General features: G+C 35.8%; 1 protein-coding gene across 1 annotated transcript in view; it reads left to right on the top strand.

Moving 5' to 3' along the window:
- Positions 1 to 26,690, top strand: part of Kpna4 (karyopherin subunit alpha 4) — a 55,089-nt gene that overhangs the window by 14,189 nt on the left and 14,210 nt on the right. The window contains exons 2-11 of the mRNA NM_001014793.1: positions 12,264 to 12,308; positions 13,144 to 13,233; positions 13,342 to 13,371; positions 13,466 to 13,518; positions 18,068 to 18,163; positions 19,006 to 19,091; positions 20,627 to 20,713; positions 22,217 to 22,386; positions 22,473 to 22,517; positions 24,830 to 24,961. Coding sequence (NP_001014793.1) covers positions 12,264 to 12,308; positions 13,144 to 13,233; positions 13,342 to 13,371; positions 13,466 to 13,518; positions 18,068 to 18,163; positions 19,006 to 19,091; positions 20,627 to 20,713; positions 22,217 to 22,386; positions 22,473 to 22,517; positions 24,830 to 24,961 — 834 coding nt within the window. The remainder of the gene's footprint in view (positions 1 to 12,263; positions 12,309 to 13,143; positions 13,234 to 13,341; positions 13,372 to 13,465; positions 13,519 to 18,067; positions 18,164 to 19,005; positions 19,092 to 20,626; positions 20,714 to 22,216; positions 22,387 to 22,472; positions 22,518 to 24,829; positions 24,962 to 26,690) is intronic.

Genomic DNA, 26,690 nt, shown 5'->3' with positions numbered 1-26,690 from the left:
TCAGTTGAAGTAGGGAGTACAGGGAGCATTTCACATGAGGAACCTTCAGGAAGCATCAGTGAAAAGTAGTTTCTTTCAGAAAGGATTGATACTTATGGTGATTTGTTTCATTCTTTTCTGTTCACTTGCTACAAATGTTACAGTGTTGCAGATCGTTATTGATTCTTTACTGTCCTGTCTACAAAGGGGTTTGTTTGTTTTGAGATTGCCATTCTCCAATTCAGAAAATACCCAGGGCTGTTTTTTTTTTTTTTTTTTTTTTTTTTTTTTAAGTAAATTCAGGCTGAGGAGTAGTCCTCAGTGGTGAGTGTTGACCTAGCATGTTTAGGGTACTGGGCTTCATACCCAGCAGTGCAAAACAATCAAACACAAAACCATGCTCCCCTGCTTTAATAGTTTTGTATGTGTCACATTTAGCTTCTGAGTGCCCAGTTGAGACCTTCAAGCCCTTCGGATTTGGTCTTTATCTACTTTTCCTACCTGTATCTTTTATTTTCCTCTAGCTCTTAGACAATTGTAATCTTAAGGCCCTTCACACAAGCTACTTCAGCTGTCAGAATGCCTTTTCCCTCTCCTTAAAGTTACAGGGATTTGTGTGCTTACTCCATGTCAGCTTCCCTCGATTGTTGTCAAGCTTCAGACAGTTGTGGCACTCCCTGTCCTGCCAATACCATCCTTGAACTTTTGAGTTCAAGTGACCTCCTCTGTCAGCTCTTGAACAGGACTTGAAGCATGCTTTAATGAGCCAGCCATAGAGTTAACACTAAAGGAAATAGTTTATATTTATTCATTTTTGAGGTAGGACTTAACTAAGTTGTCCAGGCTGGTTTTGAATCCGAGATCATCTTGCCTTAGCCTCCTAATTACCTGTATTATAATTGTATGCCGCTATGCCTGAATGAAAAGATTTTTAGAGAGGAAAAAAATATGTGTCTGGTGAGGATTAGTAATTAAATGAGATTTTTTTTTTAAAAAAATCAGGTTTATATTTTCCTCTTTCTGAGAAGGTAGTATGTAGAAACTTGGTTTTTCTTTCTTTTATTCTGAAATAGTGTCTATCAAAGTTGGAAGGGATCTTTTTTATTTAAAACAATAATAAGGTATAGAATTTACAAGTGGACATCTATAGGGTGAACTTGGTACATGAAGAAGCTAGGATTGCTACTGTAAAAAGTCAAACATGGGTCCCATGGAATGCTGAGCAGCAAGTCTAATGACCATGAGCTCCCCCATGGTAGAGGAAATAACCAATGACCACAAGTTGTGCTCTGACCTCCACACACGGGCTGCCACATGTTCATGCATGGGCACGGACATGTGCCCATGCAAAGGTAATATAAAAATTAAAGGGGTTGGGGATTTAGCTCAGTGGTAGAGCGCTTGGGTTCTGAGTTCGGTCCCCAGCTCCAAAAAAAAGAAAAAAGAAAAAAAAAAGAAAAAAAATTAAAACAAGTAGATAAAAGATAATCTTGGACACATTTTTAAAAGGAAAAAAAAAGAAAGTTGTGTTGGTAAAGTTATGGAGAATTTGAAATCTTTGTGCACTGTTGATAACAATGAAAAGTGGTACGGTGCTTTAGAAAGGTGGTGTTCCTCAGACTAAAATAGAAATACCGTATGATGTAGCAATTCTGCTTCTAGGTGTATATACTTAGGTAAGCTGAAAGCAAGATTTCTGTGTACCCATATCCACAGCAGTACTGTTCACAGTATTCAAGGAGTGAAAGTGAAATGAGACTCTGTTTGCAGTGTGGTTCCAAGAAATCAAGGGTAGGCTGGAAAGTGAAGGGGGTGTTTTTATTGAAAAATTTTAGTGTTTTCCAGATACCTAAATTTTATTCTCTAATTCACTCAGTTATACTATAGCATAGTGAATGGAATATGAGTTGGCAACTCTTAAACCCTGAGCAATATTTTAAGGGACTTGAATGTCTGTCTAGTGGTAGGAATAAATAATAGCAGAAATAGACGATAAGTCATGGCAGATGATGGGTTTGGAATCTTTATTCTTATGTTAATTATCTGTTTGGTACTTTTAATGTATATCTAGAAATGAGTAGTTTTCAGTCCTCATCTTTATTTTTAAAACATTATTTTGCATGTGAAATATGTGCATATACATGCACCCACATGCTTCACCACACATCCATGCATATCATCTAGAAGTTAGAGGACAGTGTTACAGAGTTTGTTGTTTCTACTTTTGCATGGGTTCCAGAGATAAACCTGAGGCTGCCAGGCTTGTGTGTAGCATTCGCCTACTGAGCCACCTCACAGGTCCCGTAGTCTTTATCAGCGAATTATTTGATATCACTATGCTCTTATGGGAAAAACCCATCTCTCCTTTCCTCTCTTCTTTTCTTCTCTTTTCTTTTTTCTTTTTTTCTGAGTGGCTCCAGAACAGTCCTGACTATTCCTTCTTTACTCTTCTACCTCTTAAGAGGTATACCTACCATTTGGTACTGTATTTGTACCATAGGTGATCTCTTAAGTTACATGGTCTTAAGTAGTATTTTTGTACTGACAGCCTTCTACATTGATATCATCCAGTCTCCCTTTCTCTCTTTTTGTTTTGACTCTTTTATTTTGAAATTTTGAGACATGGTCTCACTATAATGGCTAGGCTAGCTTAGAACTTTCAGTCCTCCTACTTCAGCCTTCTGAGTGCTGGGGATGCAGGCAGGTACTGTTATGCCTGGCTACTCCCAACTTTATTGAACTCTAGATTCATTTGATTATTTTGACATGTTATTTTTATGCATCGTAAGCATTTTAAATTTAACAAGTTCAAAAATGACATAACCCACACCACTCCCTGGACCTACTGGTAATCATTAATTCTCCTCTATGTTAGTTAATTACATTTCTGTCTAAAGTTGCTTGAGCCAAAACATTAGTGCCATCATCCCATTGCATTCATGATGTGTGTATGTGAAGCAGGGGTGTGGGTGTGCTTTAATGTAAATACTTTAGATTTCATGGTCCCACTCAGGTCTCTGTCCTGGAGTACTGCAGCTTAATATAGAAGCTAGGAAGATCTCTTTCTCCTTTTTTGGTTTTGAGACAGGGTTTCTCTGTGTAGCCCTGGATATCCTAGAACTTGCTCTGTAAATCAGGCTGGCCTTTGAAGTTGGATCCTGCTGCTTCTGCCTCCCAAGTGCTGGCATTAAAGGTGTGGCTACCTGTTAGATTTTTTTACCCCCTAAGACAGAATTTAGCTCTCTGTTGCTCACAGTCTAGCATTGGCTTCTTAGTACAAAGTAAATGCCAAAATCTTTACAGTGGTTGGCCATTTGTTTTCTTTCTCCCCTATTTATTCCATGGTGGTTATCTTAGATTCCTTACCTTGCTTTTTTTCTTTCATAAGTTTCTTTTTTTCCCTTATTGTTGCTCTATCTACCCTGAATGCTCTGTCATTATGCACATAACTTTTCAGCTTCATATTTTTCTAATATTTAGCCTATTTAATATACTTTATATTCCATTTTATTTGTCTTATCCCACTAAAATATAAATTTTATCATTATGTTCCTAATAACTCCTTAAATGCTGACTTATAGGTAGAGGATTAATGAACATTTATGGAAAAATAAAAGTACTCTTAAAAAAAAAAAAAAGCTGAGTGTGCACACGCATGCGCTCAGGTATCCTAAAGGGGCCAGTAGTGAGCTTTCTGACATGAGTGTTGGGGACTGAACTTGGATCCTCTAGAAAAGCAGTACATATTCATAACCACTGAGCCATTTCTCTAGTTCCTGTAGAATGCTTTTTAAACCATTCTTAAACAAAATAATTCAGTAGTTTACCTCTTAATGAAGATTTGGCTATTAAAGTTGGATGTAAAATCACAAAGAAAGATAAATAATGTTTTAAAAGTAGATGAATATTAAGGGCTAATAGCAGGAAAGTTTAGCTTGTTTGAAGAGATATATACTACAGGTGGACCTTGGGTAGAAAGAGTTGTGGTGTGTTATAAAAAATATTGGACTAGATCCAGGATATCTAAGACTTGATATTCTTAAGAAAATCTGTTCCTGACTCTCTAAAATGAAATAATTTAAAGTAAATGACTTTTATTCTTTTACAAAATCCTATAGTGTTATTTAATTAAAATTATTTATTAAGAGGAGCTAGAGAGATGGCTTGGTGGTTAAGAGCACTGGCTGCTCTTCCAGAGAGGATCCAGGTTCAGTTCTCAGCATCCACATGGTGGCTTCATAACCATCTATAACTCCAGTTCCAAGGAGTCAGGCACCCTCTTCTGACCTCTATAGGAGCCACACATGAAAATGGTGTGCAGACAAACCTGCAGTCAGAAACCCCATACACATAATAGTTAAAACTATTTTTTATTTAAAAATAATGAATAGAAGCAATTAGAAAGGAAAATTTACTCTGATGAGGTCTCTAGGACATGCAACAGCCCATTTTGAGCAATTCCGAAAGGTTATCCAAGGAAATGACCAGCTTTGCCCAGGAACTCCAAAAACCATACTTTCAGGGACAGAATGCAAGTTTGAGGGACTGAGTGAAAAAAAAACAAAATCCCAAGGGAGGAGACCACAGAGGCACCCATGAAATACTCTGTTATGTTTGGCAGTTTGCTCATTTCCTCCATCTAGAGAAACAGGTTGAGATGACCCGTGAGATGAGAGCAGTTACCAGGGACACCTTATAAAATCACTCAATCAGTATGGCTTTTAGCAGTCACATAAACGGGATTCCTCAACCTCTGGCCTACAAGTTGTTAATGGCATATTTTTTTGCTTTCTGTTTTTGCTTCCTTCTTTTTCCTTTTACATGCATGCCTTTATTGATTTTATTATATATGTTCACTTAAAAGCAGGACCTAGAGAAGACACATTGCTGTTTTGCAGCTGTAAATATATTAAAGCCTTAAAACATACTTTTTCATAAGAGCGTCTTGAATTTAAGTTTTTTTTTGTTCTTATAAGAGGGAAGCATTCCTTGATGTCTTGATTTTCATATTTTACTATAATTATTCAATGTGAGGGCTGTTTTGTTATGGATAGCCATTTTATCCTGGACCAGACTGGCCCTACCCTTGCAGTGTCCTCTTGCCTCCTCTGCCTTGTAAGTGCTGAGATTATGCCATCATGCCTGACTTTTAAATGTTTTGTTTAAGTGGATGTTTTTGATTTGTTTCTTTGTTTTAGATTTATTTATTATGTATTTATGTGTACCATGTGTGTGCCTAGTGCCTGTGGAAGTCAGGAGATGGCACTGTATCTCCTGAAACTACAGTTAGGCATGGGTGTGAGATAAAGTAGGTGCTAGGAATCAAACCTGACTTCTCCGCCAGTGCTCTAGTGGATGAGTCATCTCTCCATTCTCAGAGTGTTGGGCTTTTTGTTCTTGAAGCAGTCTCATTATGTTGCTCAGGCTAACCTTGAACTCAAGGCAGTCTTCCTGTTTTATTCTTCCTGGTACTGACATCATAGGCATGAACTGCTGTGCACAGTTTAACATTGTTTCTTTTTTAAAACTTAGAGTTGTTTTTCTCATCTAAGAATGCACTAGATCAGCAGAGAAATAAGATTTGTCCATCTTGTGTTCTTGGGTTCCCCTGACTTCCTTAGTTTGATTAATCTGATTTCACTTCCTAGTGTATTTGTAGTAATTTTTCCCACTGTCATTTCCCATGTGTTGAGTTTTCTTCAACTAGTCATAACAGTTCACTAACTTTTGTTTCTTCTATTAGAAACATTGAAAACGTTAAAGAAAATGAACATTCTTGCAAACAGTAAAGTCTTGTTCATCCATTCATCCTACTCTGTTTAGCCTAGTGCATTTCTTTGTTGTCCTCAGTCACTGCCATTGCTTTCATGGCCACTTTCTGGTTTCTCCAACAGCACAGTATTCCAAGTTTCAAGTTCCAATAGTGTTAAGTGTCAACTCTGGTGAGTCAGTGGTAACTACTGTGGAGAAAACTCCCACTGTAACCCTTCACTAAGACTATTCAATGAGGAAAAAGTTTAGTTATTTTCAGACCATAGTTTAATTTCTCAAAAATAGTATTTATAGGTAGAGATACTAAGTTTCTAATTAGTGCACATTATTAGTATGAGGATCGAATTCAAATTTCTTCTCAATAAAAGTGAAAGGATAAAAGTATAGAGCTTGTTCAGTGCAGGAAGCCATTTAGCATTGGCAAGTTATTAAAGCAATATAGGAAATAGTTCTACATGCCATACTTTGAAATGATCTATGTATAATTATAGGCATCAAAAACTTAGTCTTCCACTACCTCTTGGTTGACCATATTAATTGGGTAAATAACCTGTGCTCACAAAATGTTTCTATGCTCATGCTTCTTTGGGCTGAGACTTGCAATGAAACAAAGTATACTTGACTTTTCATTAAACTGATGGGCTCTTGTTTCCCTCCATTCTTCACATCTGACATTCTTCCATAGATCCTGCACATAACACCTTTTAAAGACTAGTGTATATGAATTGTAAAAGCAATAGGCTTTATTTCCATAATGTATACATGTGCTTTGATTGGATTTGCTACTACCCATTCATTTCTCTTTCCCTCTCCCATGTTATAGATACCCTTTTGAATCTCATGTCCCTTTCCTTCTGTCCTAAATTATATAGATGAGAAAAAATGAACATGCAATATTTGTCATTGTGACAAATATTGACTTATTTATTGCATGTAATATAATCTCTAGTTCAACTCATTTTCCTGCAGACAACACAATTTCATCCTGTTTTGGTTGACTCAAACTTCATTGTGTATGTATACTAGTTTGGCTTTATACATTGATCTGTTGATGATACTGAAACTGATTCTGTGACTTGGCATTTGGTAAAAGTGCAGCAGTAAACATGGGTACCTGGGGATTCATAGTAAGCTGACTTTGATTTTGTGGGTACATACCCACAAATAGTATAGCTAGATCATATAACATGTATGTTGATTTTTTTTTCTTAGAACCTCCACACTAATTTCCATAGTGTCAGGTTTTTTTTTTTCTTTATGTGCGTGAGTGTTTTGCCTGCATGTATATCTCTGTGAGGGCACCAGATGTCCTGGAACTGGACCTACAGACACTTAAGAATTACCATGTAGGCACTAGGAATTGAATCTGGGTCCTCTAGAAAAGCCAGTACTCTCAACCACTGAACCATCTCTCCAACCCCCTCCATAGTGACAGTTAATATTCTCACCAACAATGTATTAAGTGTTCCATATTCCGTACATCCTAATCAGCATTTGTTGTTTTGGTTTTCTTGTTGATAGCCATGGGGTGAGATGGAATCCCAATGTAACCTTGATTTTTTTTTTTTTTTTGCATTTCCCTAATAGTTAAGAATGTTGAACATTATTTTTTTGTCTGTGTGTACTTCATTTGAGATAGGGTATTTCCCCGTGTTACCCAGATTGTCTTGAACTGAGATCAGCTCATCTTCCTGATTTCTTGGCCTTTTTAGTGCTGGATTACAGTGTGTAACACCACTCTTGGCTGCATATGCCTTATTTTATCTTAGCTTCTTTTTGTAAATAATAATAATTAAATATGTGTGTATGTATATAATATACCCATACACACACACACACACACACACACACACACACACACATATATGTTTGGAACATCTTCATCTAAATCATTTGGTCACGAATTTAGCTCATCTGTCATCTTAACTATTTACCTTTTAGACCAGGCATGGATAACCTTTAATCACAGCACTGGGTAAGAAGAGGCAGGTGAATTTCTTACACTTTCGAGGCTAGCCAAGATTACATAGTGAGATGCTATCTCAAAGAATAAAAAGAGCAAGTATTTCTGTTAAACTACCTTAGGTTTGTGTTTCTGTTTAAAGATGTTACTGTGTTCTAGAGCTGGAAATTCTTCTACTTTAATTGTGTGTACTACAATCCTGTGCATGTGTGTTAATTTATTAAATAAATAAAATTGAGTCATATGTTTGCATGGTACAGTATTTGCTAAATGTTAGGTCTTAATACTTTGCAAACTATATTTTTCTGTCATACAAATACAACCATCTTTAAAAAAAACTTTTTATATTGTATGTGTGCATGTGCATCACTTGTTTCAGAGGACAGCTTGTGAAGTTGATTCTTTCCTTCCATTATATAGATCCCAGGGATCCAACTAAAATTCTTAGCTTGTTGGCAAATGATTATAGTCACCGAACCATCTCACTAGCTTGAGCACTGCCTTCTTAAGGGTATGGCTGTATCTGGTCCATCTTTGTATTTTTAGTGCTTTTTTTTTTTTTTTTTTTTTTTTCTCGGAGCTGGGGACCGAACCCAGGGCCTTGCGCTTCCTAGGTAAGCGCTCTACCACTGAGCTAAATCCCCAGCCCCTTTAGTGCTTTTCAAAAGAAGGTTAATAAGCTTTTCTTGAATTGTGGTTTTGTTTTTGAGATACTCTCATTATGTAGCCTAGTCTGGCCTTCGACTTACAAGCCTTCTTGCCTTGAATCCAGATTACTGATACTATAGGTGTCTGTAAATATACTTGGTGGAATAAATCCTTTCTAACAGATTAGAAATGGTGATATATTAATGTTTTGGGTGGGGAGGCATATGTATATTTACATATGTTAAATTTTTAGTAGCTGTACAGTTGGTTAATTTTAAGTGTGAAGCTTGATGGTTAACAAATTTTGAATAATGTAGTCTTTATTACAGTCCATTAAAATGTATTCCATTATACACAAAATTTTTCTTCTTTTTCAGAGACAGGGTTTCTCTGTCCTGGAACTCACTCTATAGAGCAGGCTGGCCTCAAACTCAGAGATCCTTTTGCCTCTGCCTCCTAAGTATTGTGATGAAAGACGTGGGCCACTTCTGTCTGGACTTAATATTTTAATTTTTTGTTTTCATTTGTTTTAATATTACCTAAGTTAACCTCCCTGAGATATGAGTAACATACTGAAGGAAAATCAAAGTATAATTTTTTTGATTCTTTATATGACTAACTTAAAATGTTTTAAATTTTTTTCTCTAAAGAGAATAAGTTCTAATTACTATAAATCTTGGTTTTGCCCAAGAAAAGTTTAAATACCAAAATTTTTACACTGTGTTATACTATGAATTACTTTTAGAGATTCAGAGAAGGGTGGTTAAAAAGTGACTTGAAAATTAACAGGAGTTAGGTAGTCACTAACTGGAAATTAAATAGCTATTAGCTGAAAGGTATTAGACCTTGTATTCTATTAAGAGCAGGGAACATATTAAATCCCAAGCATAATGATATAAACATGGAAAAAAATTTTTTTTTCCAGAACTGAGGACCGAACCCAGGGCCTTCTGCTTGCTAGGCAAGTGCTCTACCACTGAGCTAAATCCCCAACCCCCAATATTTTTTAATTAAAAAAACATGCATACCTTTGAGAAAGAAATAACACTTTGAATTCTTTAAGAAACAATTGCTTAAACTTTTTATAATTGTTTTCTTTTGCTTCAATTTAAGATTTTGTAACTGTATGACAAATTTAAAAATTATAAATTTTAAAGTTCTGAACTAAAGTTTTACTGCAACCTTCTACTACAGTCCCTCTTCCTTTCCTCATTTATCCTTTGCTTAGCGCTATGGTTTATAAATACGCCTCTAGCAAGTTTGGTAGTCTTTTGGAATTGTATGTTGTTACTGCATTGTTAAACTGAGTCCATTCTTATCAGTGGCTTTCTCTGTTTTGGGGGTTTTTTGTTTTTTGTTTTTTTGTTTTGTTTTGTTTTGTTTGGTAGGGGCAAGTAGATCAATTGGGTTTTGAGACAGATTTGATTATATAGTCCAGGCTAGCCTTGAGTTTGAGGTATTTTGGTTTTCATTTTTAATTCTAAATTATTAAAACCTCAAACTTTAATAAATAGAATATATTATGGTATAGGAGGGACTTATATGATAGTCCCTAATATGAAGAAAGTTAAGTTCATTACACTCCTGTTTTCTTTAAGGTGCAGTGCTTATTAATGAAACCTTCCCAGGCATTTAATACCACTGTCCCTCAGAAGTCTGTCTTAGTAACCATTTTGAATGCATTCTTTATGTAATTCATGTTAGAGGTACAATAGTCTACATGAGAACATAGTTTTTGTTATAGAGTTGTTTGTTTTGTATTACAATAAGCAAAGCTTATTGGTCAAGTTGAATATCTTTCATCCAAGATGCATGGGGCCAGAATATCTTTCTTTACCTTTTCAAAATTTTGTGTACATTTAAAATAAGACCAAAATTCAAACATGAAATTCATTTATATTTCATGTGATATATATTCATTAGCTAAATGATAAAGTTATATAATGTGTCAAATAATTTTGAACATGAGACAGTTTGTGGTGTATAGTTTGTCATTTCAGACTTGTCAACATTCCAAATTTGGATTTTTAGAGGATTTTGGGTTTCAAGATTTTCACATTACAGAAATTGCTTTTACTTTAATTATGAGCCTTAGACTTTCAAGTTGACTTGAATTTTACTTCCAGATGTTTGGAAAACATCTTACTGCTAAGGGCTTTGTATGATACTAGATTCTAATCCTGTTTTGGAACTAGTAATACAAGCTTCAGTTTTCACATTTGTATGAATATGTAAGAGAATAGAGTTCTTTTTCAGGTTGAGATGCTAGATCTTAAAATTCTCAGTATTTCATAGCTTATTATTAATTTTGCAATACTTATTTTGTTAGCAGCTTTTAATTTAGTAATTATTAAAATTCTTATCTGTACCAAAAAATCAGAAGACCACAGAATAAAGTAATGTGATCAAAAATTGGAACCAAGGTTTTTGCACAAATAAAATTAAGACAATTGAGAAGAAATAATGCTTATCCTTGTTATCTTACATGGAGAAAGGATTACTATTGTAGTGGGGGTTGCCAATAAGCAATTAAATTGTGTAGTAGTTTAGAATATGATACATGACATGAAGAAAATAAGATTGATAAAGGATCGTATTAGATATGGAGAGTTGGTGAATGACTCAAAAAACTGAACAGTGCAGATGGTGGGGGAGCATGCCAACCTGAGGGCGTAACAGTAATGATAAGACCACCTCACAGGAAGCATCTGAGTCACGTATTCACTTATTTAAGCCTTACTGTAAATGTAAGTATGCTGAGGGTCTGGTAGCACAGCCCTGTAAATCCCAACTTGTAAGACTAAGGTGAGAGGACAACATTTCAGAGTGGGCATGGGTGAGTTCAAGGTTATCCTGGGAAGTAAGACACTGTCTTAAAAGCAAAAAAGTATGGGAGATAAAGCTCAGTGATAGAGTGGTGTCACATGCCAGCACTCTAAGTAGTGACAGGCAGGTCTTTGTGAGTTCTAGGCCAACCTGGTCAGCATGGTGAGTTCCAGGCCAACCAAGAATACACAGTGAGATGCTGTTGCAAAAATCCACCCACCAAAAAAATAGAAGGGAAAAAAAAAATCCTCCTATCCTACCATTTTGTAGATGAAGAAACAGAAGTACAGAGAGATATTAAGTCTAAAACAATCTTGATCCATCCTGGAAATGCTGTGTACCAATATTGCTCACTTGAACGTGCATGAGTGCGAGCGAGCTCCCCCCCCCCCCGGTGTCCGGTGTGCGTGCGTGCGTGTGTGTGTGTGTGTGTGTGTGTGTGTGTGTGTGTTTAAAAATACTATACCAAAAGATGACAGGCTCTGATAAGCATAGGCTAGGAAGGACGAGCAAGACAGGATCAGAGAGTTAGCCCAAGGGTTAAGAGCTCTTGCTTACACACACAAAGGACCTAGGGTCTATTCCTAGCACTGGCATGGCAGCTAACAACTGCCTTTAACTCCAGTCAGTTCTAGGGGATCTGATACAGTCTTCCTACATCTCTGGGCTCCTACACACGTGGTACACATACATATACATTTAGGTGTGCATGTGCACACATGCACATACAATAAATATTTTTAAAAAGAAGAACAAGAGAGACATTTATTAGGAGGCATTTGCAATGGTCTTGGAGAGAGAATAAGTTGGCTGGAAGACTTTGCAGAAGAGATAATGAAAGGTAGGAAGATTTTGGATAAGTGACTACATAGTCCATGAAAACATGGCTTTAGATTTTGTATCTGTGCAAATGAAAGGATGAATCAACCATCTATTTGGAATATGTTTATGAAAGATCAGAAAATGCAGTTAGAGAAAGGTTAATGTATAGGAGATGGAAACAAAAAACTGCTTTTTCTGGATGATTAATATGGGTTTTATATATATTTTATTTATTTATTTTTACTCTTTGTAGACTATGAGAAGACAACGAAATGAAGTTGTAGTTGAATTAAGAAAGGTAAGTATAGCCACTATTGGTATTTTCAGAAATAATTCTAATAACAGCATATATAGAAAATACTAAGAATTTTATCTTTTGTAAAACATACAACCTGTTTTATAATGAAATTGTATTATATAGTTAAGCTTTTTGTTCAATCTCAGGTGCTTAGCATTTCTTTTTCTTCCAAACAAGTTTTGTTACTGTTTTAACTAAGCCTGAAAAGCTATTGAAAACAGTGGCAGAATAGAGCTTACCCACTTCCCAATAATAGATATGAGATACAAGTTGAACTAAGTAGTTCTATTAATGGTAATAGTTCTGTCTTGGTAACTTATTACATATTAATTTTATCATATTACTTTTAAAATATGAAAGTAGACTAAAGTTGAATATAATTTTTTGTTTGCTCCAAAACATTTCAAATAAATTTCAAATGATCCTTGATTTTTGTTGATTTTTGCCTAATTTTCAACTGCCCAACTTTTGCTTTGAGGTGATAAAGACATACTTCCAAATGATGTGTAAAATGGCTTAGTACTTTTGAGTATATTTATATGTATGTATGAATGTATATGTATGTATGTATATATTTGATTCTGACTTAAACTGCACACTATTCATTTTAATAAAACTATTTTATTTTGTTTTTACAATAGTTCACAGTTCATTGGAAATGAATGTTTGTGACTGGGATCCATTTAGATGAGTGTTAAGTTGGTGTTTGACTTCATTTTTTTGCATTTGTTTTTAAGTTTAAAAGGCGCTTTTTCAGTTTGTAGGTACAGGGTTACTTTTATATGAAAATAGTTAACTGCTTTTCTGAAATTCTTTGACTTATTATCTCTTACAGAATAAAAGAGATGAACATCTCTTAAAGAGAAGGAATGTACCACAAGAAGATATCTGTGAAGACTCTGATATAGACGGTGATTATAGAGTGGTAAGTTATGCTTTTCTGATAATCTAAAACTTTTAGTGAAAGATTTTCTATAAACACAATATTTGAATATTACCTTTTAACTTTGTTTTCTCTTTAACTTCTTGCCAGCAAAATACCTCTCTAGAAGCTATTGTTCAAGTAAGTTGGGTTTTATTCTCCTCTCTTTGTACTTTCTAAACTAAACAACTAATTGTATATCCTTGTGATAAATTGCTTTACTTTTTTTTCACAGAATGCTTCAAGTGATAACCAAGGAATTCAATTAAGTGCAGTTCAAGCTGCTAGGTGAGTTACATGATCAAATTCAAGTTCTTCAGACCCCTGTTTAAGTTAGCTAAGTCTTCTAACAGTACTTACACCCCACAGTGAACCGAGTCGTAAGCATGCATTAAGATATATTGCTGCATATATGCTAGGTTTGTTGTGGCTGTTGTTTTAAGGCCAGAAATGCCAAGTCATTTTGCACATTTTAGTTGTGAAACCTGTGTTGTCATACTTTTTTTGGAAAAAGTCAGAAAAACTTAGTGAGGAGCTAAGGAGAAAGCTCAGTCTAGAAAGTACTTACTGTGTGAGCACGAGGACCCAAGTTAAGCCCCCAGAATCCATGTCAAAAGCTGAACATGTAGTGCTGACCTGTGATCCTAGGACTGCAAGTGGAAAATAGAATATCCTTGGGGCTCCCCTGACCAGTCAGCATAGTCACTGAGAAACCTGTTAAAAACAGGAAGGCTGACTCCTGAGGAATGGATTCTGAGGTTGATCTCTGGCTTTCACATATATGTGCATCCACACATATATTAATACACATGCACACACACACACACACACACACACTCACACATGGTTTATTATTGAGAAAGATCTCTGAATTAACTAGTATATCGAGGATAACATAGTTATACTGTTTTAAAAAACATGATTTCTTTGTATATTGATATAGATGGATTATTCATGCAAAATAACTTTTTAATAAATTACTGATTGTAGTTGATAAGATTTCAGAGTACAAAAATGTTCACAGATCCATGTGATCTTATCAAATGTGCATCTTTTATATTTTATTACATGTCCTACTTATATGTGTTTACCTTAACTAAAATAAATAGGAAAATTGCTTCATTATTGTATCCCATAGGCTAAAGACTTCTTAGACAATTTGGCATGAGAAATCATGTTCTGAAACAGTACATTTATATTTGTAAGAAGGGTGATTAAGACACTAATTGTCAAATTTTTAACTGTGGGCTCCAGGGAATTCCTGTGATAACTTCAGAGATATATAAGAACAAACTAATTCATTATAATTTTAGGACTTATTTATCTTTTTTCACTGTGTTAACAATGTTACTGTAAAAGAAACTACAGGTAAAACTATTGGAGTTGTAACACAAATCAAGATCCTTGTATCAAAGTGATTTCATATTCTATTTGATACTTGTCTCTTATTATCAGATAAGAAAAGCAGGGTCTAGAGCAATGGCCTACTGTTAAGAGCATTTGATATTCTTTGAGAAGACCCGGGTTCAATTTCCAGCACCCACATGGCAGCTCACAACTACCCATAACTCCAGGATTAGAGGACTTGACACCCCTGACTTCTTCCTTCAGCACTAGGCATTCCTCTGACCCACAACACAAATGCAAGCAGAAAGTTGTCATACATAAAATAAATCCTTAAAAATGAAAGTTCTGATTTCTAAAATTGCTCCAGTTAATGCACTAAAACATTTTTATCTATTAAGTCTTTATACTTAATTTCCTACATCCTTAGTCGAGAAATACTAACAAAATTTTAAACTTTTTTATCTACACTTGTGCTAAGCACTGTATTATGAGCAATACTTGGAAAATACTAAGCAGTATTATTTTCTTGATTTTAATACAATATTTTTATTCTTTATAGAAAAGTAAATATAGTGTATGCATATAGTGTATTTTGAACATACCTACTTCTCACTTCCTCTAATTTTCCATGACTTCTTCCTCAGCATCTCCCTCTAAACTTCATGTCCTCCCTTTTAAAAAGAAGTTTCTTTAAATAACCTTCTAAGTAAAATTAGTGCTTCCCATTCCGTATACTCATGGGTGTGGGGCCATCCACTAGGACTTGGATAACCTACCAATGGCCACCCCTCCAAAGAAATGACTGTCTCTCAGTAGCCATCAGCTGCCACCAACTCCTTAACTAGGAGTGAGACCTGCTGAGCCCCCTCATCTGTGCTGGAGGCTTGCTCTTTTAACCGTAGCTGTTTTGAGTTCATGAGCGCCATGACAGTGTTCCATCTTGAGGACAGCATTTCACAGCAGTGTCTTGGTCCTTCAGCTCTTACATACATACTTTCTCTACTTACTTCTGTGATGCTCTCTGATCCTAGAAGGGATAGCATGTAGATGTGGATGCCCCATTTTGGGCTGAACACTTAACAGTCACTCTCAATACTTTTGGACAGTTTCAAGTCTCTGTATTAACCATTACAGGAAAAAACAAACAAACAACAAAACCCCTACTCTGACCAAACACAAATCTATGTGTATAAACATATAGAACACAATTTGGCGGCATGATAATTTAGCCAAATGACAATTGTAGGAAGTTTCCTCTGAGGCCTATCAACTTCCTAACCATAGACTTTTGACCATGTTTACAGTACCTGGTATGAATTCCCTTCTGTGGAATAGGACTCAGATTCAATTAGAAAGCAGTTGATTACCTTTGTTAACAGTCAGGCTACCATTGCACCAGTGGGTACATCTTTCCTGCCGTGTCCCATGCTGAATCCAGCACTAATTACAACCATTGGTGTCTATTTTCCTCTGCCTCCCCACCCCGCCCCCCAGTGACAGACACTGTATGTTCCCACACTATGAAAACAAGTTTGTAGTTTTGGGGCCAGTTCCAGATGTCCTACTAGCAAAGTGTGATGTATTTTTTTTCTTTGAGAAGTTTAGATTCTGGCCTGGGGATATAGTGCAGATGGTAGAATGCTGGCCAAGTATGTACAGAGTCCTGTTTAATACCCAGCTCTGCATAAAACTAGTATATTATCACATACCTGTAGTCACAGTTCTTGGAAGGTGGAGGTGGGAGGAACAGAAATTTATGATCATCCTTAACCACATAGGGAGTTTGAGGCTAGTCTTAGATGTATGAGAACCTGTCTTTTAAAAAAAGAAAGTAATAGTAATTTTTTAGAATGTACTAGAAAATAGCTATTTAAAAGTAGTGGCACCCAGCAGCCAGTGTGGGATTATGCCGTGATACATACTGTTAGCATTGAGAGGTGGTAAGGAACCTGTACAGTCTGAAATAGTGATAAAAATACTGGCAAGCCATTCATAGTGAGGAGATTAGAATACGAAGTGCTTAGAGATGAGGTCACATGGAAACCAGGCTTAGAGTCAGGTAAATGAAGCCACCTCATGGAGCAGTTGAAAGGTAAGATAAGGAGTTTCATATTCCTAAGATAATAAATAATAGGATGGTGTTCTGACTAGACTTTTTTTTTTTTTTTTTTTTTTTTTTTAAGGATTTTATATATGTGAGATACACAGAAGAGGGCATTAGATCTCATTACAGATGGTTGTGAGCCACCATTTGGTTGCTGGGAAGTGAGCTCAGGACCTCAAGAGAACTGTCAGTGCTCTTAACCACTGAGCCATCTCTCCAGCCTAACTAGACTTTCTTAAGCCACATTGTTACATAGTTGTACAGCAAGTTCCAGTAAGGAAAAGATTTCTGTTAGGATACTTCGTACAATTAAACCTGCACTTTCTCACATAGGAAAATGGGCACGAATCTTTTATTTTTACTCTGTAGATCCCATGAGAACAGACTTTATCTTGTTTTTCCTCAATATCTTCTGAGTATTTTCTTGGATTGCTATATTTATTTCTTTTTTAAAGGTCCTGAGATAAAAAGTACTGTTTGGTTTTCATGATAGTAGTGTATAGAGTAGGATGAGACAAACACTGTGATCGCTTTAAACATACCACCCTTTGACCCTTGTCTTTTATATGCCCCAGTATGCATAATTTTGGTTATTTTGAAAACCTATTAATTTCATTTTTAGCAGAGTTAATGTTTTGTTGAGTGTGTCTAACTTTTTTTCTGAGTTTAAAATGATCTATGAACATTGCACATAAAAATTTTTAGTTGTGCTTAGCACAGTGGCACACTCCTTTAATTCCAGCACCCAGGAGGCAGAGTAGTGAGCTTGAGGCCAGCCTGGTCTACATAGTGAACTCCAGGACATCTGGGACTACATAGTGAGAAACTATGTTTAAGAAGCAAACAAACAAATACAAACAAACACGCACAGAATGTGCTATGTTTAAAGTGATCATAGTGTTCAATTCATCCTAGTCTATACACTCACTATTAATTATGAAACATAATTATTATAACAATATTATACAGCAACTTAAAAAGGAGTAAATACAGAAATATAAAAAAATACTCAAAAGACATGCTGAAGATACCGAGGAAGATAAGATAAAGTGTTTTTATGGAACTTAAACAAGAAAAAATAAAAGCTTGGTGCCTATTTTTCTATTTGAGAGACAGGAGGTGTCTTTTATAGTTGCCCTATTCAGAACTGTGGTGAGAGAGTAGTGTTATGCTAATAAAAGTAGCAAAGTTTCTACTCTATTTTTCTAGTTATTTGTAAATTTAATTTATTAGTTGATCTTCATGATTAGAGAAAATATTGTATAAAGTATAAGTAGCTTTCCAAGAATACTTATGCCATCTCTTCAGATTTACAATGTCTATATCCAGTTTGAATTTAATTGTAATACATGTCACTAAGTTTTACAAGTGGTATCTATCTTACAGGAAGCTTTTATCCAGTGATCGAAATCCACCAATTGATGACTTAATAAAATCTGGAATATTGCCTATTTTAGTTCATTGTCTTGAAAGAGATGACAAGTAAGTATATAATTATTATTATTTTCAATTTCAGTGTGTTCCTTAGAAAGGGTAAAATTTCTAGTTTAATCTTTAAAGGGAAAAGACTCAAAAAGTGGAGGTAAGAGGTTTAGAAGTCCACAGTGATACTTGGCTAAACATAATGAGTTCAGTGGCAATTCTGGACACTAGAAACCCTGTTTCAGAAACCAAACAAGTATAGTGATATATGTGTGTGATCTGAGAAGTTAGAAAGCCTCAACTCAAGGCCTGCCTGGGCTTTGTAGGGAGAGGTTTTCTTTTCTTAAATAGGACTTACTTACTTAATTAATTATTTATATGTATGTATATATATATACATATGTGTGTTGCCAATTAACAAAATTTGTATATGTATATATGTACACTGTTGCTGTTTTCAGACACACCAAAACAGGGCATCCCATTACAGGTGGTTGTGAGCCACCATGTGGTTGCTGGGATTTGAACTCAGGACCTCGGGAAGAGCAGCCAGTGCCCTTAACTGCTGAGCCATCTCTCTAGCTCAAGAGAGATTTTCTTTAAAAAAGAAAGGAAAAGGTTGTGGGATAGAATTGAAAGTTAAAATCAAGGTAAGAACCAAAAACAAATTTGAAAATTATTTTTAACTTGTAAACTTTGAAAACTGGCATGATAAGTAGTTGAAAACTAAGGAATAATATAAAAGTAAATATCTAAGTAAGGAAGTCTGACTTTCAGAATGGAATAATTGGGTTATGTTTTTAAGGCTGGAAAGACATTTCAAATACTAGAGAGAAGGAATAGTTGGTAGACATGTAGGTGATATGAGATGTATGGTTTAAAAGTCACTTGTTCTTTGGTAGTCCTTCTTTACAGTTTGAAGCTGCATGGGCTTTGACAAACATTGCATCTGGAACGTCTGAACAGACGCAAGCAGTGGTTCAGTCCAGTAAGTTGCTAATTAACAAAATTGTAATTTTTTTTTTTCTTTTCATTGGTAAAAAATAAACTGTTTTGGCCAGACATGGTGGCACATGCTTTTAATTCCAACACTTAAGAGGCTAGCATAGGAGGAGGAGACAACTTTCACCGACTCCCCAAGTGCAGATGTTTCAACTTGACTTTGGATTTTTTATCATTGCTCTGTTTAGTATCCAAACTAATGAGATAAAGGAGATATTTTTTATTATGACCATAATTAATCTACATAATATAAATTATGTAGTGTTCTTCAGAGTACTGTCCAAAGACAAGTCAAGAGTCAAGAAGAAGAGTCAAGTCAGAAGTGCAATGTTAGTCTGCTCAGATATGTAGAAACCTATTTTTGTGTTTTATCTTCCACTTAAGCAACAGAATTACTTTCTGACTGAAGAACTCAATGTTCCCTGACAATCAATAGCCTAATGAATCATATCATGTTTTTTTCTTCTCTCTCTTTTTTTAAAGATTTTATTTATTTATTTTATATATATGACGAGTATACTGTAGCTGTCTTCAGACACACCAGAAAGTGGGATCAGATCCCATTACAGATGGTTGTGAGCCACCATGTGGTTGCTGGGAATTGAACTTGGGACCTCTAGAAGAGCAGTCAGTGCTTTAACTGCTGAGCCATCTCAAGCCATCTCTCTAGCCCTGATTTAAATTTCTTATCCAAAAGTTTCATAAGCAAGGCAGGAAAGATGGCTGAGCAGGGAAAGTACCTGCTGCCAAGCCTTATGACCTGAGTCTACTCCCTGGGACCACATGATCAAAGGAGAGAACTGATTTTTGCAACTTGTCCTCTGGCTTATACACACATAAACACCATATACAATATACACAGCAATATATACCACACACACAGATACCCATACACAATACTGATCCATACACACCACATACATACCTCTATAGTACATGTACGCAATACTTAGCCATACATATCTATATGCCACATACATACACAGAGATATACATACACATGCCACATATTCACACTTACATACATATACCCACATACACAGCCATACACACCAATACACACACTCATACACTCTATCTAAATAAATGTATTTAAAAAAATTACCTGAAAAGTCAGATTTTTTTTTTTGTTTGTTTTTTTTTTACTGATTTTGAAGGTAACACTCTAAGGAATGATTCTTGAAATTGGGCTTCAGTCTGAGCTAGGGCCATAGTGCAATGGTAGAATCTGAGGACAATTTGTAGACTGCCCTGGGTTCATTCTCTAATGACAAACAAGCAAATGTAATTGAGTCCAAGTTTTAATTGTTTAAAATATGGAATTTAGTTTGGAATTGTTTATATGTTACAAATTACCTTGATGGTAGTTTTCCTGTCAGTTATTTCAATAACAAAATTCATTTAACAAAGTGATATTTTAAAATAGTTTTGATGATTTGTATTATGCTCTGTCAAAAAAAAAAAAAAAGAAGGGCCTTATATTTTCTTCATCTTTAATTGCCACTTCATTTACTCTTTCAGATGCTGTCCCACTTTTCCTGAGGCTTCTGCATTCACCCCATCAGAATGTCTGTGAACAGGCAGTGTGGGCATTGGGAAATATTATAGGTTTGTATGAAACTACATACCATGTGTGCATGTTTACATGTGTATTGCAGCACACATGTAAAGATTAGAGAAAAACTTGAGACAGATGGCATCTTCCTTCCATGTGTGTTCTGGGTATTGAACTAAGGGTGTTAGCAAGCACCTTTACTCACCAAGCCATCTCAACAGCCCTAAACACTTGTCACAGAGTCTTTATTGTTCTTACCTGGAGGGTATTGTTTGTTTGTTTTGAGACATTGTCTTGCTATGTCTCTCCCTGGCTGACTGTAGGCCAGGTTACATTGAATGCTGAGCACTTTTCCTACCTCAGCCTCTTAAATTTAAAGATTATAAGTATTTGCCACTGCAATTATTTGCATCTAAGTATTTAGCATTCTTCTGATTTATTGCCCCTTTTAGGTCCTACTTGAAAATGTTAATGCTTGGAGGTTTTTGTGAGCAGCGTGCTCTGTGAACTTACTAGTATAGAGCACACTGCTTTTAGAAATGATGTTGCATAGCTAGGTGCCTCCCTCCTTTATTCTTGTATCAAGCTTTAGGTATGAAGCTGTTAAATTAGTTGTTCTCAACCTTCCTAATGCTTTGACCCTCGTGTTGTTATGGCTACTGTCTTAGTAAGGGTTTTACTGCTGTGAACAGACACCATGACCAAGACAACTCTTGTAAGGACAACAATCAATTGGGGCTGGCTCGCAGGTTCAGAGATTCAGTCCATTATCAAGGTAGGAGCATGACAGCATCCAGTCAGGCATGGTGCAGGAGCTGAGAGTTTTACATCTTCATCTAAAGGCCACTAGGAGAAAACTGACTCTCACACAGTTAGGAGGAGGATCTCTTTGCCCAGCCCCACAGTGACACACTTCCTCCAATAAGGCTATACCTACTCTAACAAGGCCACACCTCCTAATAGTGCCACTCCCTGGGCCAAACATATTTAAACCACCACAACCCCCAACTATAAAATTATTTGCATTTTGGAATTAAATCAAATACATCACCAGATGTTGTAATGCAAGCAAGTTTTTCTTCTTGAGGATTGTTTAGTTTTGCTTTTGATAGTGGGTCTCGTGTCCTAGGCTGACTTTTGAACTCCTTATGAAGCTAAACCGATCTCCATCACACTAGGCCCTACCAAATCATAACATAAATATAAATTCTGTATTCATTTCCTCAGTAGTTATTTAGACATATATTGTATTAATTTGAAAGCTTGTTAAACTGAACAAATCATTGAGGTAACAACATGTCTGCTCAAGGTATTTGAAAGAATTCTTGGACTGCTGAATCGCACAGCCTATAAGTGAGCAGCTTATAAAGACACAGACAGGAGTAATATTATATTGATTCTCTTGGCTCAAAGACCTAGAATGTCTACCAGTTAAATTCCTAATATGTTATATAAAACTAAAGAAAAACTAATAGTAGCTGCATCATTGTACCCAATACTTTGTTTTCTGGAAAGCTTAGTGTTGATTCATCTTATTAAATTAATCCTTTCTACAGGTGATGGACCTCAGTGTAGAGATTATGTGATAAGCCTTGGAGTTGTAAAACCTCTGCTTTCATTCATAAGTCCATCTATTCCTATAACATTCTTAAGAAATGTTACCTGGGTCATGGTCAACTTATGTCGCCACAAGGACCCACCACCACCAATGGAGACAATTCAGGAGGTAAACAAAAGAAAAAAAATAAATACCATTATGTGTTTTTTCTTTTAATCAGTGTATGTTTAAGTTGTACATATTTCTTTCCTCAGATTCTTCCAGCTCTTTGTGTATTAATTCATCACACAGATGTAAATGTGAGTAAATTCTTCTCTTTGTATATTAATGTATGTATGCATGTATGTATGTATATATATATATGTATGTATGTGTATTGGACTCCCACTGTGATATAGGAAAGAACTGAAAACAATGTGTAATTGTATTCTCTCATCCTTTACCACTTCAAGAATTGAGGTACATATTTGTTCTGTTTACATTTTCTCTGTTTCTGTAGCTTCAGTGAGGAATCAAACTGTTATAAAGATGCAGTTAGTCATCTCTCATTATCATGATTGATTGTTCATGACGTTTATGGTTAACCCCCTCTGGTAGTCTGGCTTTTGAGAATATATACACATGGCTGTATTTTTATATTTTGAAGCATAAATGAATATTTAGCTTAAATACTAATTCATACATATATATATCAAACTATGAAAACCTGTTGTTCCTTTTTCATTCTTATTTCTCCTGTTATAGCAAAGTTCTTTGATTAAATACAAATTTCAGTGTTCTATTTTTCAAAGATTCGCAACTTGGTAACTATTGAAATATCAAACAACTTTGTTTTTCTTTCCATTCGTTTACCTACCTCTTGTTTGTCCACCACAAGATGAGCTTGTGCTTCAGTGTTTTGCTTTTAATTGGGCTTGAATATTAATTTCTTGTTTGAATTTTTCTTTTTAGGACTTTCACAAATACTATATCATTTACTAAATAACATTTACTATATGTATAGCCTTCATAAGTTAGAACTGTTCACTCTTAAATCAGCCCTCAAAGAAATAAAAAAAGAAATTATATTGTTATAATTAGAAAACTTATCAATTTGATCAGGTACAAATATGTAAGAGTTCATGTTGGATTTGAGGAATTTGGATCTAGGTACTTGTTTAACATTGAACTTTCAAAGAGTCTATCAAGTTTTATGTATAGTCAAGAGTGTATCAAGATTTTATATATAGTCACGAGTGTATCAAGTTTTATGTATAGTCAAGAGCAAACAGCTTGAATTTTAGCCTATGATGAAACTCTAGACAAAGATCCTTATTTGTAAATTAAAATGTAATTGTTTTACATATGTTAATACCACTTTGTAAAAATTCTTTTATTTGGTATTCTGTTTTGCTTATCAAGACAGGGTCTTAGTATATGGCCCAGGCTGTCCTCTGTCAAAATCCTTTTGCCTAAAGCTGCCATGTGCACCACCATGGTTGGCTGTTTGTTGGCTTCTTTTTCTTTGAGGAAAAAAAATGTGTGTATCTTTAGAACTTTTTTGAATGCCTCCACCCTGACCCTATTCAGTATGTAACTAAGGAAGGCTTCACACTCTGTTCTTCCTTCCTTGTTTCCCGAGAGCAGTTATAGGCATGCACTACCATGCTCAACTGCTTTCTTAAATTTCTAAAGGAGCTATGCTGTGCTGTTCCCCCCCCCCTTTTTTTTTTTTTTTTTTTTTTTTTTTTTTTTTTTTTTTGAGCTGGGGACCGAACCCAGGGCCTTGAGCTTGCTAGGCAAGTGCTGTACCGCTGAGCTAAATCCCCAACCCTGCTGTTTCCCTTTTACAGTCTCTTTAGTGTCTTAATCATAATATTGGTTAGGAATTGAAAAGGTTTTAAACTTCTTTTTTTTGATACAGAGTTCAAAGGGTTTTGGAGTTCCAGATATAGTTGCTATTCCTGAGGGAGTTTTTTTTATAAACAATTGTGTTATTTATATATCACCTTTTACTGTCTTTTTACCCTACTGTCCTTTGGCCATGGTTTGAAGTAGGGTTTAGAATACAAAGAAGGATCAAACACATGACTCGCATTATTATAAATTAATCAAAACCCCTCTTCCCCCATAGTAGCAGTGATATGAAGTAATTATTTTTTCAGGAGTTACTGTTTTTTATATATTTCTTACCTTGATCTTTATCTGTGGTTGGTTGGTTGGTTTTCTATTTAATATGCTGTATAGTTTGCATGTGTAGTTTGCTGAATTAGGATTAGATACTGATAAGGGACTTGGACTATAACTTACACATCTTAAACACAGCTATAGAATAGAGATTGATGTTCTCTAGTGAGTTGAAGGAAGAAGAGAAAGATCTCATGTTATGGTTAAGAATTATTAAAATTGCCGAATATGGTAGCTCATGTCTTTAATCCCAGCATTCAGAAGGCAGAGGCAGGTAGATCTCTATGTTTGGGGCCAGCCTGGTCTACAGAGCAAGTTCCACGACAACTAGAGCTGCACACAGAAACCCTGTTTCAAAATCCTATGCCCCTCCCCAAGAAAAATCAAAAGGAAATATTACAACGAGAAAATATTGAAATACTTGAACTTTTCTTTTACTTATTAGATACTGGTAGATACTGTCTGGGCCCTATCTTACCTTACGGATGCTGGCAATGAGCAGATACAGATGGTAATAGACTCTGGAATAGTTCCTCATTTGGTTCCGCTACTCAGCCACCAGGAAGTTAAAGTTCAGGTAGGTTTATTTTGATTAAATTGGGTTTTTCTCACCATGCTTTAAGCATGGCATTCAAAGATGAACAGTTTTGTTTTTTTTTTTTTTTAATTAAAGCATACTATTCACCTAACAATGTAATGTGTCCTTGATGGGAAAAGGTGAGTTATTTTAGTTTTAAAGGTGGAGAAATCGAGATAAAACTACTGTAGTTTATTAAGAACTGCCCTTCCCTACCAGACAGGGAGACACTACTGTGAAGAACTGATTTTCAATACCAAGAAGTATAATTAGTGTAGCACCTTGGGTGGCATCTGAAACCATTCTTGTTTTCTTTTTCCGTTCCTTCGCCCCCACTCAGTTGTGCAGCACTTGCCTCACTTGTACGAAGTTCAGCCTCTACTGTACCACATCCACATAAGCGTACTTGGCACGTGCATGCACACTCAAACACAGTGATGGTCAAACTGCAGGGCTAAAGCAGAACCAGAAAGCCTTCCCTGCATTTTTTAAGGTAAAAGTGGTCTTTAATCCTAGAATGATCTAAAGTCAACTGAGCAGTTGTATTAAGGAAAGCTATAGCCTAAGTTACCTTTCTTGCCCTTTGCTGGACGTTAGAATCAACAATGAAGCTTAAAGGGAATAAAAGAAAAAAAGGCCCAGTTCAGATCCTCAGCACCTACATAAAAGCTGATGTGGCAATTTGTGCCTGTAAGCCCAGGACTGAGGTGGCACAGGGGGATCCTGGTAGTTCAGTTACTCCAAGCTCAGTGAGAGACCATGCCTCAAAATAATAATTATATAAAAGGAAAACAACAGAGGAAAACACATGATTTCAAGCTCATTATACATGTGTATGCAAACTAAAGAAAAAGTCCCCCTTTAATCTCAGCACTTGGGAGGCAGAGGAGGATGGATCTCTTCAGTTCAAGGCCAGCCTGGTCTTCAGAGTTCCAGTATAGCTAGGACTATACAGAGGAACCCTGTATCAAAAATCAAAAAAATAGAAACGGCTAATTTAGAAAGATTTGACCAATGCTAGTTATTTAAATGTATGATTTATTGTAAATATCTTTGTTACATGTTTATTATTAAATTTGCATCTTTTGTGTATATGTATGATTTATGTACACACACACACACACACACACACACACACACACACACACACACACGCAGCAAGTATGCACCCAGAAGCCAGAAGAGGACACTGGGTGTGCTGTCAGCATCCCCACTATACTAGGGATACAAGTGGACACATGAACTTGACTGGCTCTTTAACAAGGTTTCTGAGGATTTGATTTAGCAAGAACTCTGATCTGCTGAGCAAAACCCAAATTTACAAGTGATAAGTTTGCTATTTTTATTTTTGTTGGTTTTACTTTGTTTTTACTTTACCCAGGATCTGGTAGTACAGTCCCATGATCCCAGCACTTTCAAAATGGAGATAGAAGGAAGATCACACAGCTAGCCTGAGCTACATGAAACTGCGCGCATGCATGCACACACGCACATATGTGCCTACACACACACCAGAACTCAAACACTACTTTAGTTGTATTGCACACACACACCAAAAACTCACACAGTACTTCCTTAGTCTTAATACTGGCCTTAGAATTATGGCTTTTAGTATAGGGCTAGGAGTTGTCTTTGAGGCAGTCTTCAGAGAAAGTTAATGCTCTGTACTTTATCAGTAACAGATGTTTTCTTAAGCTTCTCATGTCGTGTAGGCTTAATCTGTATCCCT

This window comes from Rattus norvegicus, chromosome 2 (genome assembly GCF_021556685.1).
Source record: "Rattus norvegicus strain SHRSP/BbbUtx chromosome 2, alternate assembly SHRSP_T2T, whole genome shotgun sequence".
NCBI lineage: Eukaryota > Metazoa > Chordata > Mammalia > Rodentia > Muridae > Rattus > Rattus norvegicus.
The sequence above is the reverse complement of the archived record's forward strand: the minus strand, read 5'-3'. Positions and strand labels throughout refer to the sequence as shown.